The sequence below is a fragment of the Carcharhinus amblyrhynchos genome, chromosome 2, assembly GCF_965287045.1.
Source record: "Carcharhinus amblyrhynchos chromosome 2, sCarAmb.v2.hapA, whole genome shotgun sequence".
Lineage (NCBI taxonomy): Eukaryota > Metazoa > Chordata > Chondrichthyes > Carcharhiniformes > Carcharhinidae > Carcharhinus > Carcharhinus amblyrhynchos.
This window is the reverse complement of record NC_137325.1, coordinates 97,641,005-97,655,725: the sequence shown is the minus strand read 5'-3', so window position 1 is coordinate 97,655,725 and position 14,721 is coordinate 97,641,005. Positions and strand designations below refer to the sequence as shown.

Below are 14,721 nucleotides of genomic sequence, written 5' to 3'. Positions count from 1 at the left end.
CACAGTGGCTACAACAGCAAGTCAGAGACTAGGAATACTGTGGTGAGTAACTCACTTCTTGACTCCCCAAAGCCTGTTCACCATCTGCAAGGCACAAGTCAGGATGTGATGGAATACTCCCCACTTGCCTGGATGGGGGCAGCTCCTGCAACACTCAAGAAGCTTGAAACCATCCAGGACAAAGCATCCCACTTAATTGGCACCACATCTACAAACACTCGATCCCTCCACCACCAACACTCAGTTGCAACAGTGTGTACTATCGACAAGATGTACTGCAGAAATTCACCAAAGATCCTTAAACAGCGCTTTCCCAACCCCCGACCACTTCCATCTAGAAGGACAAGGGCAGCAGATAAATGGGAGCACCACCACCTGCAAGTGTCCCTCCAAGCTACTCTTCATCCTGACTTGGAAATATATCGCCGTTCCTTCCCAATCGCTGGATCAAAATCCTGGAATTCCCTCCCTAATGGTATTGTGGTTCAACCCATAGAAGATGGACTGCAGCGATTCAAGAAGCTAGCTCACCAGCACCTTCTCAAGGGCAACCAGAAATGGCAATAAATGCTGGCCAGCTAGCGACACCCATGTCCCACAAAGGAATAAAAAAAACTCAGTTGAAATAAAAACAATGGGCAGAATTTTTGATTCCCATTGGTGGATTGGTATTGGAGATCACCACATTTAAAGGAGATGGTGGTGTCAATAGACAAAAAATCCAGGGACTCAATGTAATACGCTGGGGACCTGGGTTCAAATCCCACCATGGCAGACAGTGAAATGTGAATCTAATAAAATCTGGAACAAAAAGGCTAATGCTGACCATGAAACCATTGTGGATTGTCATTTAAAAAAAAACCCATCTGGTTCACTAATATCCTTAAGGGAAGGAAATCCTACCTGACCTATACGCAACTTCAGACCCATAGCAATGTGGTTGACTCTTAACTGCCCTCAGTTCCAGGGAAATCAGTGATAGACAACAAATGTTGGCCCAATCAGCGATGCCCAGCTTCCATGAAAAGAGAAGATACTTGGACAACAAATTTGCTCCCTGGCTATTAACTGTCCGCCTCTAGAGAAATTGTATTGGGGTGTCTGACACCATGTGATACGGGATTAGGTCCAGGAAAGTATCCTGATCGGAAAACAACAATCCAACACAGTTTCTGACTTTCATCTCAGCTCTGATGAAGGCTTATTTAGACTGGAGATTCGATTCTCTCTCTCCACAGATGCTGTCAGACTTGCTGAGATTTTCCAGCATTTCCTGTTGTTTCAGATTCCAGCATCCGCAGTATTTTCCTTTTTATATTAGAATCCAACCCAGTCTGTCAGATTGTTGTAACAATGGAACTGATGACATCAGTCACATGCCAACGCAGTTGACTCTTAATTACATTCTGACATGGTCTGGCAAGCTCCTCTGTTCTATAAAACTACAACTGAAGATGGAAATAAACTCCAGCATTGATAGTGACACCTGAAATTCAACTACAATATACAGCCATCTGAATGGTTGACTTTGGAATTATATGAGGCTAAAAATCTGCTGATTTCAAAGTTCTACCATATTACTTGGTATAAGTCAAAACACAGTGTTGAAATTGTTTGCTGGTTGCTTCCTCAGTGATTTCTCCTCTTGCACCATTTATATATGTAAACAGGAGTTTTGCTAAATTCCCACCCAAATTACAGCAGCAGAGAGTGAGAACCGTGAACAAAGTTCCCTGAGTAGAAATCCTTGTATTATCCTGTTGTGAGCTTTGTAAACCAAACGAGAGAAAAAGACTAAGTTAACAAGATAAACATTACACTCGCTGGCTGAATATGATGTCTTTGAAAATGGTGCATTTTCATAAACAGGGAGCAGTAGTTTGGGATTGAAAAATAGAAATGTAACTTTTAGTATTTTCTTCCAGGCTTTAGCAGTATCAAAATATAATCTGGCAAAATGCTACCATAATTGTCTCAGGGTCGCCTCTAATGGAGCATTAGTTCTTTCACAGTAAATTGGTTGAATGGTAGTAATTTAATTGTTTCTAGTTTAGTTTAACAATCTCAGAGTTAGCCATGTAGAACCTGGTTTTCATTAATCTGTGCTATTTGACAATGCAGGAGAAACAGCAAAATATTCTTCAGTTCAGTTGCACTCAATATTGCGTGAATAATACAAATGTATTCTAAATTTCTTTAAATTCATATCTGTTACAGATAGGAGGGGATTAAATTAAGCCTGCCCCAATTTCTCCACTCACCACCCATCTGTAAACAGAGAGGTTTTTTGAGATAATTCCCCCATTATAAGCAGTGCTGTGTATCCCAACCCACAGTTTATTGTGATTCAATTTCCTATTCATAACCCTGCAGCAAGCTTGAGATAGGATGAACTCAAAGGGTTAGTTTATTTGCACACATTCAAACCACAAGAGGAGGTTGGCAATATTGCCTCCTTTGCATTCATACAGTAAAAAAGGGATAGAGAAAAGAATAATTTATAGTACAGAGACCACAGAGAAAAGAATATTGTTTCAGAGTTCAGACTCATAGCACAGTGAGGTATTCCTCCATGAATGTCAGCAAGCCAAAATCTGATGCTGTAAATACACAATGAGATAAGCACACAGAGGTGGATCAGTCTGTATGCTACATGTACTCCAATGGAAACAGTGTTTATGTGGTCAGGTATTCACTCTGGGTAGAGCTCCTATTCAGTGTTTCTGCAGTTAGATGGTAAATGACAAACTGAGGTTTTCCAGTCTATAAGACAACTTTGCTGATTACACAAGCTAGAAATCCATGTCAAATGACTCCCACCTCTTCCCAGTGTCTTTGACTGGATGTATATCTTGGGCCTGGATTCCCAAGCTAGTTAAATATCTAAATTATTAAGAATTGAAAGAAGGTAATAGGCCCTTTGTCCCAGCAGGTGTTAACACAGGTTGGCCAACCTGAGCCATTGAATGCAGGTGGTCTTTGTATAGCTGTTTTTGAATTTGTTCCGTGCTGCCACAATGTGTCATTAAAGTCTCCTTAGAGACAACAAGGTGACAGTTTCTTTGAAACTGCCAGATCACCCCATTTTGTTCAGGGGTTGTAGACAGACAAAGAATCAGCCATTTAAAAATATCTTTGTTCAGTTTTTAAAATTTTAGAAAGAACCATGAGGATATCTATTTGTATTTTATAAAAATAATAGTGTGAGGCTCTTAGACCCTTCACACATAAGTAATAATAACTAATTATTTTTTGTTTCTTTCTAGAAAATGAAGTGTTTCTCCTTTTCAATAAATCACAAGCAAACCAGAAATCTTACAAGTATTATACAGCCACAATTCCACTGAAGATCTGTAAAAAGGGACAGGATATTAACAGCATTGAAGCAAACTGGCTAGAGCATATGACGCAACACTTTACAAAGGGAGCCTTGTTGGTGGATGCTCTGATTTGTCTGGGAACGCCAACTGGTACATATGAAAATTTTAATTAGCTTTGTTTTCTAATGCTAGATAAGGATATATTATTACACTTTGATTTAATGTGGCTGACATGGTATATTATTGATGTAAGTTCCGAGCAGAATATATATAAGACCAATTTCGTAAACTGTTGCTTCACAGGAGAGTTCTATCAAACGTAAAGCCTGGTAAAATAATCTAGCTCCAAATTCATTTAGAAAGTCAGTGGCTTCTGATCTGTAAACTTTATCTGCTAGAAGACTTGTTGGTAAATTGCAATACTCCTTCGCTGTTTTGGTCTAATCCTGAGATACTTCTTTCACTGTCTCCAACAGAATATTCCAGTTTAAAAATCAAATTTCTAATTCCACCAAATTACAGAGACACACACTGAAAATCTCAGACCTTGTTCGTGGCTGGGATTCTCCGGTACAGTTGAAAGAGAATGGTGTTTTGGCTGGAATGCCAAATTCTCCGTTTTCACTTGCAGCGGGCCAGGCTCGGACATGATTGGAGAATACCTTCAATTTTAAAAAAAACTTTAAGCTACATTTATGTATCATTGGAGATATTAATCTGTCAGTTGGGTTTACAAAGACATTGTACAATTTTTGTTCTAAATGTTTTTGCCAGGCCTAGCATCTCATACTAGTCCTGTGAGACAATCACCCTTGCTCCCTGCAACCAGTAGTGTATTTTGCCTGCTCAATGTCTAAGTCCTTTGTAGTGATGCCAGAGATTGGGAGAAAACCTCCTTATTTATTTTGACAGACTCACTACATCGTGTGCCCTTGTGATCTTTTTCAATTTCAGAAGATAGTAGAATAAACACTTGTTCAGTCTGTGCCATGATTTACTAAGTCGTCATTCAATAAATAAACAGAAGCAATGACATTCTGTACATATACAGTCGTTTAAGATCTGCTGAGCCTCCTAAAAATAAATTGTGATGATAAACTGCAACATTAACTGGACAGCCACAAGGGGAAAGATTTACACAGGCACTGCTGTGTGGAAACAGAATAGTTCTGTCCGAAAATTGGTGGGAAGAAGCTTATCCATCAGTTCAGCTCCCACTCCAGCAAAAGTATATTCTGAACTGAAAAGACTTAATAAATGCTACATTGTTTTGGTATGAGAGCTCTTGCTTTGGGTGTTTTTCCCTACACTACCATTGCTGGGCCTAATTTGCTTTGACTGTTCTTTATTTTTATATTTATTCATGGGATTTGGGCAGCTTTGACAAGGTCAGGACTTACTGCTCATCCCTAGGTGCTCTTGTGAAAGTGATGGCAAATTTCTGTTAGTGTGGACTCTTTGAAAGAGCACTCCACTTCATTCCATTTCCCCTGCTCTTTCCGTGTACTTTAATCAGACGTATTTCATTCCAATGCTTCAATTACAATTCTGTGTAGTACTGTACACTCTTAACCCAAGTGAAAACATAAAGACCATATGAACAACCTTTGGCCATTTGCAAAAAAAAAGTGGTGTTTTCTCTGAGTTATCAAATTCAAAGAAACAGAATACCATTGGATCTTTTGGGCATTCATAATCACTGTGATTAAAGAACCATTATTTTAATTCACTGTGACTACTTCTCCAGGAATTCTCACCTTGAAGGAGTTCTGCCCTGCCCTCCTACAGGACCTCCATTTGTTGCTTCCACCTTGTTCACCTTCATTGCTTTCTTTTTCCATTCTCACGTTTGATCAGGTACCTACCAGGAACATTCTTCTTGCAGTTTAACATTCACTGCTCACAATATGGCCCCCTCTAGGAGATCAAATGTGGACAGGGACACTGTTATTCAGTCCACAAACATGAATCTAAACTTCCTAGCCTACCTTTTCAATCTATGACCTTGCTCCACTCTGACCTTCCTGCCCTAGGCCTGCTGGAGTGTAACCAGTGGTTCAATACAAACTTGAGGAACCTCTTTCAAGTGGACAGTTTAAAGCCTTCTAGAATTGACTTGGACATCCACAATTTTAGATCATACCCTCTGCCTCACTTTGTTTTGTGCTGTTTGTTGATCCGGGCTTGTTTGGAATGCTATCTAAATCCCTTCACTTTCCATATGGATGGCTATCATCCCACTAATCTCACCTGATATAGCTACGCCTTTTGTTAGTTTACTTGTCATGTTATCACTACGTTTGGTGAAATCTTTTGTCATTAACCTCTCCTGCCTCCCACCTTCCCCCCACCTGCCCCCAACCCTCTTCTTCACCCCACATCTCCCACTTTTTGTTGCTCCAAATCCATTACTTTCACACTTTTCTCAATTCTGATGAAGGGTCATGGACCTGAAATGTTAACTCTGGTTCTTCCTCCACAGATGCTAACTGACTTGTTGAGAATTTCCAACATTTTTCTGTTATTTCAGATTTCCAGCATCTGCAGCAATTCTGCTTTTTTGCTGTTTTATTATGGCAATAGACAACAAAATTTAAAAAAGGAACAGTGGCCAGCATTTTATGGTCCCTCTCGCACTGCAGGACATTACAGCTCTGCCAAAGTAAACGGCTATTTAAATGACCTGCTGCAGGCACCCGGGAGAGACACACTGTGATAGGAGTGTAAAATCCTGGCTAGTATTTCTGGTTGTGGTGGTAAACTTTTCATCTCTTTATTAGTACTGCGAATGTCAGCTAAGTAAGCAGAAATATGTTTCATGTTTGAACAGATACAGTACCAAAATCAGTGGATGGGCTCTTTATCTTTGAAGGAGTTTCTGAGGACAAGTGTGAAAGCTATGATGCCATAGTTGTGGAGCAGTGGACAGTGATTAATGTAAGTATCAGTGCAGGAACCTGTATAGGTCCCTGCATTACAAACATTTGTACCCAATGTGTGGAGCATGCTGCACATATGTTATCAGCTGATAATTCAGCAGCTTTATTAATAAGTAAAATATATCTTCAACCAATCAAGATATCGTTTGCAACAGATTATCATAGAATTACAGAATGGTTACAGCACAGAAAGAGCCCATTGAGCCCATGCCTGTTCTATGTTCTAAGAACAATTTAGATGGTTCCACTCCCTTACCTTTCTCATTTGCCCTGCAATTTCTTTCTCTGTAGTTGCTTATCCAATTCTCCTTTGAAAGTCCAGATTGAATCTGCCTCCACTGTCCACTCAGGCAATATATTCCAGATCCTAAGCACTCACAATGTAAGAAGCATTTCCGCCATCTCATTTTGGGTTCTTTTACCAATCACATCATTCCTGTGTCCTTATATCCTTGACCCTTCCACAAATGTGAACAATTTCCCTCTATCGACTCCTTCTAGACTGCTGATGATTTTGAACACTTCTATCAATCTTTTCCCCCCAACGAGAAAAACCTCAGCTTCTCCATGAAACTGGAGTTCTTCATCCTTTGGACCATTCTTGTAAATTTTTTCTACATCCTCTCTGAAACCTTCACATTCTTTCTTAAGTGTGGTGTCCAGAATTGAACACTACTCCACTGGGGCCCAAACCATTGTCTAATAAAGGTTAATCATAATTCCTCACTTTTGTACTTTATGAGTCTAGTTATAAAACCCATAATCCCACATGCATTTTAACCACTTTCTCAACATGTCCTTCCCCCTTCAATGGTTTGTGCGCCCCAAGATTTATTTGCTGCACCCACTTTAGAATTATACCTTTCATTTTAAATTTCCTCTCCCTGGCCTCCATACTATCACATCCAGTAATGGCATGTTACATTAAAACTTTTAAAACACAAAGTATACTCAAATGTGGAACCTCCTTGATCTGATTTTTCTTTTTTCAATGGACAATGTGGGCTGGAAAAGAAGGTCACTTGATTCTCAAGGTGAACATTACACATTTGCAACTACAGGAGCCACTACCCTTCTTCTGAAACCATCTAAAAATAGCATTTCCTGACTTGAATGGGTCATTTGAAAACCAACACAGTGATTGTCTCAAGCCCCCAGAGTACAAGCAATAATTCAGGTTATGGTAATCAACTTAAGCTCAACACCATACTTTCAGTGGCATGGTGGCACAAAGATTAGCACTGCTGCCTCACAGCACCAGGGATCTGGGTTCCCGGCTTGGGTCACTGTGCGGAGTCTGCACGTTCTCCCCCGTCTATGTGTGTTTCCTCCGAGTGATCTGGTTTCCTCCCACAATCTGAAAGACTTACTGGTTAGATGCATTAGCCATGCTAAATTCTCCCTCAGTGTACCCCAACAAATGCCAGAGTGTGGGGACTAGGGGCTTTTCACAGTAACTTCATTGCAGTGTTAATGTAAGCCTACTTGTGACAGCAATAAAAATAAACTTTAAACTTTATAAGAGCTACAAGAAACCACATGTCAAGTCAGCCAAGTTAGTTTTCGAATTTAAAATCTTTAAGTGCTCTCCATAGGACAACACAACAACTGCAGAAACACCAGCAGCAGAAAGTGTAGCAACAGTTAATGACAGTAAGATTGTAAGCTCCCAAGTGTGTTACTTTTCAAACCCACTGATACAGAAAAATGACCTCCTGCTAAGAAGAATACAAGTAATTAACCTTGTGTCCTCCAGAAAGTCAATTTCTTTCAGAAAATCCTGCAAGAATTTTGATTTTTGATTTCAGCTACTGCATTCATCTAACTTACACTTAAAAAATGAAAACTTTCTTCAGTAGGCCTGCATCATGTTTTTCAAAATGAGCCAATCATTTGATTTATGACCGATTCCTTTGTTTCTAATTGTAAAAGTCCACTTCCCCTTTAACTGTCTTTTCTGTGTGCGTGTGTGTGTATGTGTGTGTGTAATTGTTAGGACGGCTGTCAAGGGGTCAGGTGATCTTTGCAACTTCAACACAAACTATCAAGTGTTGAGAAAATTCTTGAATAATAATTGGATGTGCCGAGATTGCATTCGTCTGTGGAATTTATATCTGCCATTGTTTGAAGCTTGCTCCAAAACACAGAGTTAATGAACTCCTAGGCTCCTTGACCAGAATTTTATTGTACTTCCTGCCATGGGAATTGAAGTGGGTGAGGGGCAGACCATGGAAAAGTCTGTTGATATCAGGCAGGATTTTACGGTTTCGGGATGAGGAAGGCTGAAAATCCCACACCATGGCTGGAATTTTACGGGACTCCCGGCCAGATTCCGGGGGCGGGCGAGGCTTGGAGAACAGCATTGTCCGATGGCCTCTGGTGGGATCGTATGAACCTCAGGTGGACGTGCTGGTAAAGTTCCGCCCCATGTCTCCGGATTTGTAGTGCATCAAAGGAAAACTGATGAGACCAGTCATCCGTAAATTAAGTGTCAAAGACCACCATCTACTTTCTAGCAAATATCAATGGCCATTGATCATGTGACTGAAACTGATTCTTGACACTGAAATCATTTTATCCCAAAACTCAGAGGAGACCTGGAGGGGGTGGGGGGGGGGGGGTGGGGTGGGGGGGGCTGCGGTTGGGGGGCAGGCGTCGTTCAATCTGCAGAATAACACTGACAAGACAAACAGCTGCAGGAAAAGGTTGTTCTATCTCTGTGTCCTAAGAACTGAAAAGCTTAAAAGTATTTAAAAATATTTCCCAGTCTGATTCCAAAGCTCTGAAGTGCCAGATTTCATGACCTGCTGAACATTCTTCTCTTCAAAGGAATCCTGCAATAATTCTGATATCTGACCCTCAGCCATCTGAACTTACCTTAACGACAATCTAAGAGTGATAAAAGCTTTCTTCTTCACTCGAATCACCAAAACACATGAACTGTTAACTATTATTTTGGTTTATATTTGTAGAAGTGCACTGTCTTTTTTAATGTATCTTTCTTGAATGTGTGGTGTGTGACTGACATAGCTTAGATCTTTCAGAGTGATGTTTGGGAAGAAATAATCTTCTTCGTTTAAACCCAGGAAAGTCTGCTGCTGAGACATTTTAAATTGACTACACAGCAACAGGGATTCAGAAACACACACACATGCACCTTTTCAAGATAAACCACAACGGCTATGGATAGAATGGGAGGGAATTGAGGGTTTCAGCTCATCTCTCCCCGCCGTTCGTAACAGTGAGGTAACATTACATTTTCTGGGTGAATGCATGAATAAATGTTTCTCTTTATTGAAAAGCTGGTTATCTAAATTGTCCACACTCCCAGATTAATTAACAAACCTTTCTTTCTTTAAAAGAAACACAATTATGGACAGTAGAGAAGAGACAATAGGGTTTTCAGTACTTCTATATTATCCTCTTTGAAATGCTACTAATATAATCTCAGTTCATGGAATCCCAGCAGTACAAAAGCAGGCCATTCAGCCCATTGATTCCACACTGACCACAATCCCACACAGGCTGTAATCCCATAACCCCATATATTTACCCTGCTAATTCCCCTGACACTAGGGTCAATTTAGTATGGCCAATCAACCTAACCCGCACATCTTTGGACTGTGGGAGGAAACCAGAGCACCCAGAGGAAACCCACGCATTCACAGGGAGAATGTGTAAACTCCACACAGACAGTGACCAAGGCCGGAATTGAACCCAGGTCCCTGGCAGTGTGAGGCAGCAGTGCTAACCACTGTGCCACCATGCTGCCCACTTCTCTGCCACCTGTCCACCTATTCATCCAGCATGTTTGTGCCTTCTTAAAGTCTGTCCCTAGCAGCCTAATCATTCACAGTACTTACAAGTTTTCAGTTGATTTTAAATTTTGAAATTGTGACCTATACACCCAAAATCAGGTCATTAATATAGACTAAGAAAAACAGTAGTCCTTATACTAATTCCACTGTATACTACACCACAATTAATTTCCCCTTCTGAAAAACAACCTTTTATCATTATTCTTCGATTCCTGTCATTCACCCTAACTCATAACCAGTTATTCCTTTTGTTCCATAGGCCTGACTTGTTGATCTGCCCTGGCATTGAACACAGTAAATTAGGAAAAATTGTGACTACATTCTTTCTTGCCTCTTGTTTGTCTTGTTGTTTCTCTTACTCTTTGCTCTTCAGCCTCTTTCTCATCTTTTTCTCTCCTATTTACTCTTACTTTACTTCATTCTCTATCAATCCCTCAATTTATTTTGGGCGTGAGTTGCTGAGTAAACATATCCTAACTTGTATCAACTCCCATTCACACACCATGCCTGTGCCCACATTTGGTTCCTGGTTCATCAACACCACTAATTTCCTATTAGACTGTGTAGAAATCCATGACTTTGCCCCTCGCCATTATCGTAATGCCCTCCAGCTCCACTTGCTTTGAAAATTCTGGAGTCCTCCAGTTTGCCAACTTGTGTTGCCTTGACTTCCTTCGTCTATGCCCCTCGTCATAAATGAGGGGCATAGATCGGATAAATAATCAATATCTTTTCCCAAAGGTAGAGGAGTCTAAAACCAGAGCGCATAGGTTTAAGGTGAGAGGGGAGAGATACAAAAGTGTCTAGAGGGGCAATTTTTTCACATAAAGGGTAGTGAGTGTCTGGAACAAGTTGCCAAAGGTAATAGTAGAAGCGGGTGCATTTTTGTCTTTTAAAAAGCATTTAGATAGTTACATGGATATGATGGGTACAGAGGGATATGGGCCAAATACGAGCAATTGGGATTAACTTAGGTCCCTGGTGCTGTGAGGCAGCAGTGCTAACCACTGTGCCACCGTGCCGCCTCCAATGGTACAAATATGGCTTTTAATACTTTAAGGTTAGTCTTCAAAAGATAAAACTTTCTCCCGCTTATAGCTTTTCAGTTTTAAGGTTTTCAGTAAAGTAATGTAAAAAACTGAAGTTTAAATGGAAAAATCACAGTATATAATATTGGAGACAAAATCACTCATCTCTTCTGAGTAATATTTCGCTCAGTAAGAAGTCTGACAACACCAGGTTTAAGTCCAACCGATTTATTTGATAGTGAACTCACAAGCTTTTGAGGTTTACCTCTTCATCGTTCACCTGATGAAGAGTTAAGCCTTGAAAGCTTGTGAGTTTACTAAAAAATAAATCGGTTGGACTTAAACCTGGTGTTGTCAGACTTCTTACTGTGTTTACCCGAGTCCAATGCCAGCATCTCCACATCACAATATTTCGCTCATCAGATTAGAAGAAAACTGTCAGTTTTCTGGTACTGAGGTGGCTTCATTGAATTGAGAAGAAGCAGGTTGGCTTAAAATAACATATCAGAGCTAGATTTTCATCCACTCATTGTGAATGAATGGAAAATGTAACTAACATAAATGTAACTCTACAGCTACCGTATTTAAATAACTCCGTTTTTATTTATATGCAGTGACATAGTCTGAATCAAATATTATCTGGGTGAATGTGTTTATTCAGAGCATTAGTATGATGCAGATATTGTTTAGAAACTGCCTTTATTGTTTGTAAAGTTCAGTTGGAGATTTTAAAATACAAGGAATGTGTTCACATATTATTATGTGTACAAGCAAATCTATTTAGACTAATATTAATGGTCTCATAATTTCCTGGCTCCCCAGTGTTGGGATTTGAGGGGTATTCCAAAGATGCTCTGGGGAATCCCTATTGGAAGTCTCAAGGTAAGGGTTTATGTGACAATTAGCCAGAAGTGCTAACTTCCTCTGGACATTTGTGCTGGGCTGGGAACTATGCAACAAAGTGATTTAAACCTCCACCTTCGGATGGTTCTAGTAGCTCCAGCCAATGGAGGTTTCAACAAAGTTTCCCAGAGCAGTTAAGTGCGCTTTAAACTCTTGCAATTTCAGCTGGGCAGCACTTTACACCATTGAGTGTAACTTATAGTCATTGTTTATATGTATGAATACAACATTAAAACAATGCAAGCAATGATTAAACTTAATCAGTCTAAAAACACAAACTATTGTTTTAATCCATAGTCCAAATGTGACAACTCTTTATGGATCATCGTGTGAAGTCAGATACATATTGTATGTCAAATTTTCCAATTGTCAATCCTTCATCTATTGTTAATATCTATCACTTTTGATCTGAATCACTTCACAGTAGTTAAATGGGTTACCTTGAGGAATAATTTCAGCCTAATGGGGTTGACTGGCAGGGGGTGGTTAGATCTGTCGCATGTGATGTTTAAAATTGCTAACTGTGGTTATTTTATGTAGGTCATGTGAAGGTAAAAGCTGCACGCTTTCAGACAATGTGAATAATTAATAACGTGTTTTGTGCGAGTGCAGTATTCAGAAAGTTAGGCATTGGTTCAGCAATGTAAAGTGGCTATTTTGCAAACCACAATGAGCTTCCTGTTTTGACACAAACGGTCTGCACGTGTATCTGCAGTAAATACAATGGAACCATAGTCACTTGTAATCATATTCTTTCTGTTAAAAACTGAACTTGCTGGAAACAAATGGTGCTAAGAACTGGAACTTATGCAGTACAAATTGTTAAAGGATTAAAAGCTGCAGAGCAAGCATTCATCCATTATTGTCCACATGAAATAGCACCAACTCAGTCAGCAAATGAAGGATCAGAAATACATGATAATATCATGTCACATGGCCTCTGCTCCTGGAATTCAATATGAATCTTTTCTCCCTCGTCTATACTCTTCAGGCTATTTCTCCTGTCATCATCAGACTGTGCATTCAATTATATCATGCCTGAAAGTAAAACAGAATAGGAACATGGATGTTACATTCACTTTCACACATGCACATGTCTACATACCAAGGCACACATTCATGCAAATATACACACAAATATACACAAATGACTATGTACAAATTACTCTGTATTTACATATATATAAAACTCTCGGAGTTCAAGTTCAGCTTCTTTGGAATAACTAAAAGAGCAATTCTTAAAGCAATCATTTTGGAAGAGGGAAAATTCCAAGTTTGCTTTCTGATCTGCGCTGAGTTATATGGTAATTAGTTACAGGCATACAATTGATTTCAGCAACCCTGAGTTTCAGAAGGAGAAAATAGACATGATTGTGACTCCTGATCACTGTCACATCAACCTTTGCTGGTAGTCCGGAGGAATTCAGCAAGAACAATATTTACTTCCACTGTGATTCCCTTTGCAGTCTTACAATATAACCAAGGGCAACTGGCATCTTTGAGGCTGAGCCCAAAGAAGGAAGATATTGGCAGAAAGAGGATGGCAAGTTTTATTTTGGAAGAGTAAATCTTGAGAGATTTGTTCCCACCCAGCATCAAGTGCGGACCCTCACGAGGAAACAGGTGCTCAATGGGATCACGCACAATTGGTCATCTTGTTTCATTGGGATGTGACTGGTGTGCAGGACAATTCAGGTGTGTCCCAAAAAACAGTATGGTGGTTATTAAGAGGTTGAGACCAGCTGGCGAGGTCACTGGCTCCCATGCACCTGTGACTTGAGGAGGGGGAGAAATTCGGAAGGAGCGAGCATTGGCCTGCAGAATTAATGTGGCACCAGAAGGCGATGTGTCACCGTCTCTTTTAGTACCCTGGGATGCATTCCATCAAGGCCATTGCTGGAGGGATGAAATTTAAAAACAGGGAGGTTATGTTGCAGCTGTGTAAGGTGCTGGCGAGGCCACACCAGGAGTACTGTGTACAGCTTTGGTCTTCTTACTTGAGAAAGGATGTACTGGCGCTAGAGAGGGTGCAGAGGAGATTCACTAGGTTGATTCTGGCTTATGAGAGGAGACTGAGTTGACTGGGTCTTTACTCGTTGGAATGAGGGGGGATCTTAGAGAAACATATAAAATTATGAAGGAAATAGATAAGATAGAAGCAGGAAGATTGTTTCCATTTGCAGATGAAACTAGAATTAGGGGGCATAGCCTCAAAGTAAGCAGGAGCAGATTTAGGACTGAGTTGAGGAGGAACTTCTTCATCCAAAGGGTTGTGAATCTGTGGAATTCCCTGCCTAGTGAAGCAGTTGAGGTTGCCTCATTGAATGTTTTTAAAGCAAAGGCTTTTGACCAATAAAGGAATTAAGGGTTATGGTGAGCAGGTGGGTAAGTGGAACTGAATCTATGAAAAGATCAGCCGTGATCTTATTGAATGGTGGAGCAGGTTTGAGGGGGGCCTACTTCTGCTCCCAGTTCCTATGTTCTTATGTAAAAGTAAAAGGTGTATGTTTATATCACCTCCCTCTTTCAATTCAGGAGAGATTGCGGTTGAGAGGCAAGTGAGGTGTAAGAAGATCAGAGCATACCATCACCTTTGATGTTTTCAGCCCCAATGCTAGCTATGATCTACTGCCTGTTCTCTGGGGGTTAGAATATGCACCCCAGTTCCTCTCCAGTAAGTTGCTGCAGAGATCTCTGTGCATCATCTTACCCT

The 14,721-nt window shown here is 40.3% G+C and overlaps 1 protein-coding gene across 1 annotated transcript in view; it reads left to right on the top strand.

Annotated features, from left to right (window-relative positions):
* Positions 1–14,721, top strand: part of LOC145361306 (raftlin-like) — a 110,972-nt gene that overhangs the window by 76,892 nt on the left and 19,359 nt on the right. The window contains exons 6-7 of the mRNA XM_080216962.1: positions 3,267–3,470; positions 6,151–6,257. Of these exons, the coding sequence (XP_080073088.1) occupies positions 3,267–3,470; positions 6,151–6,257 (311 nt within the window). The remainder of the gene's footprint in view (positions 1–3,266; positions 3,471–6,150; positions 6,258–14,721) is intronic.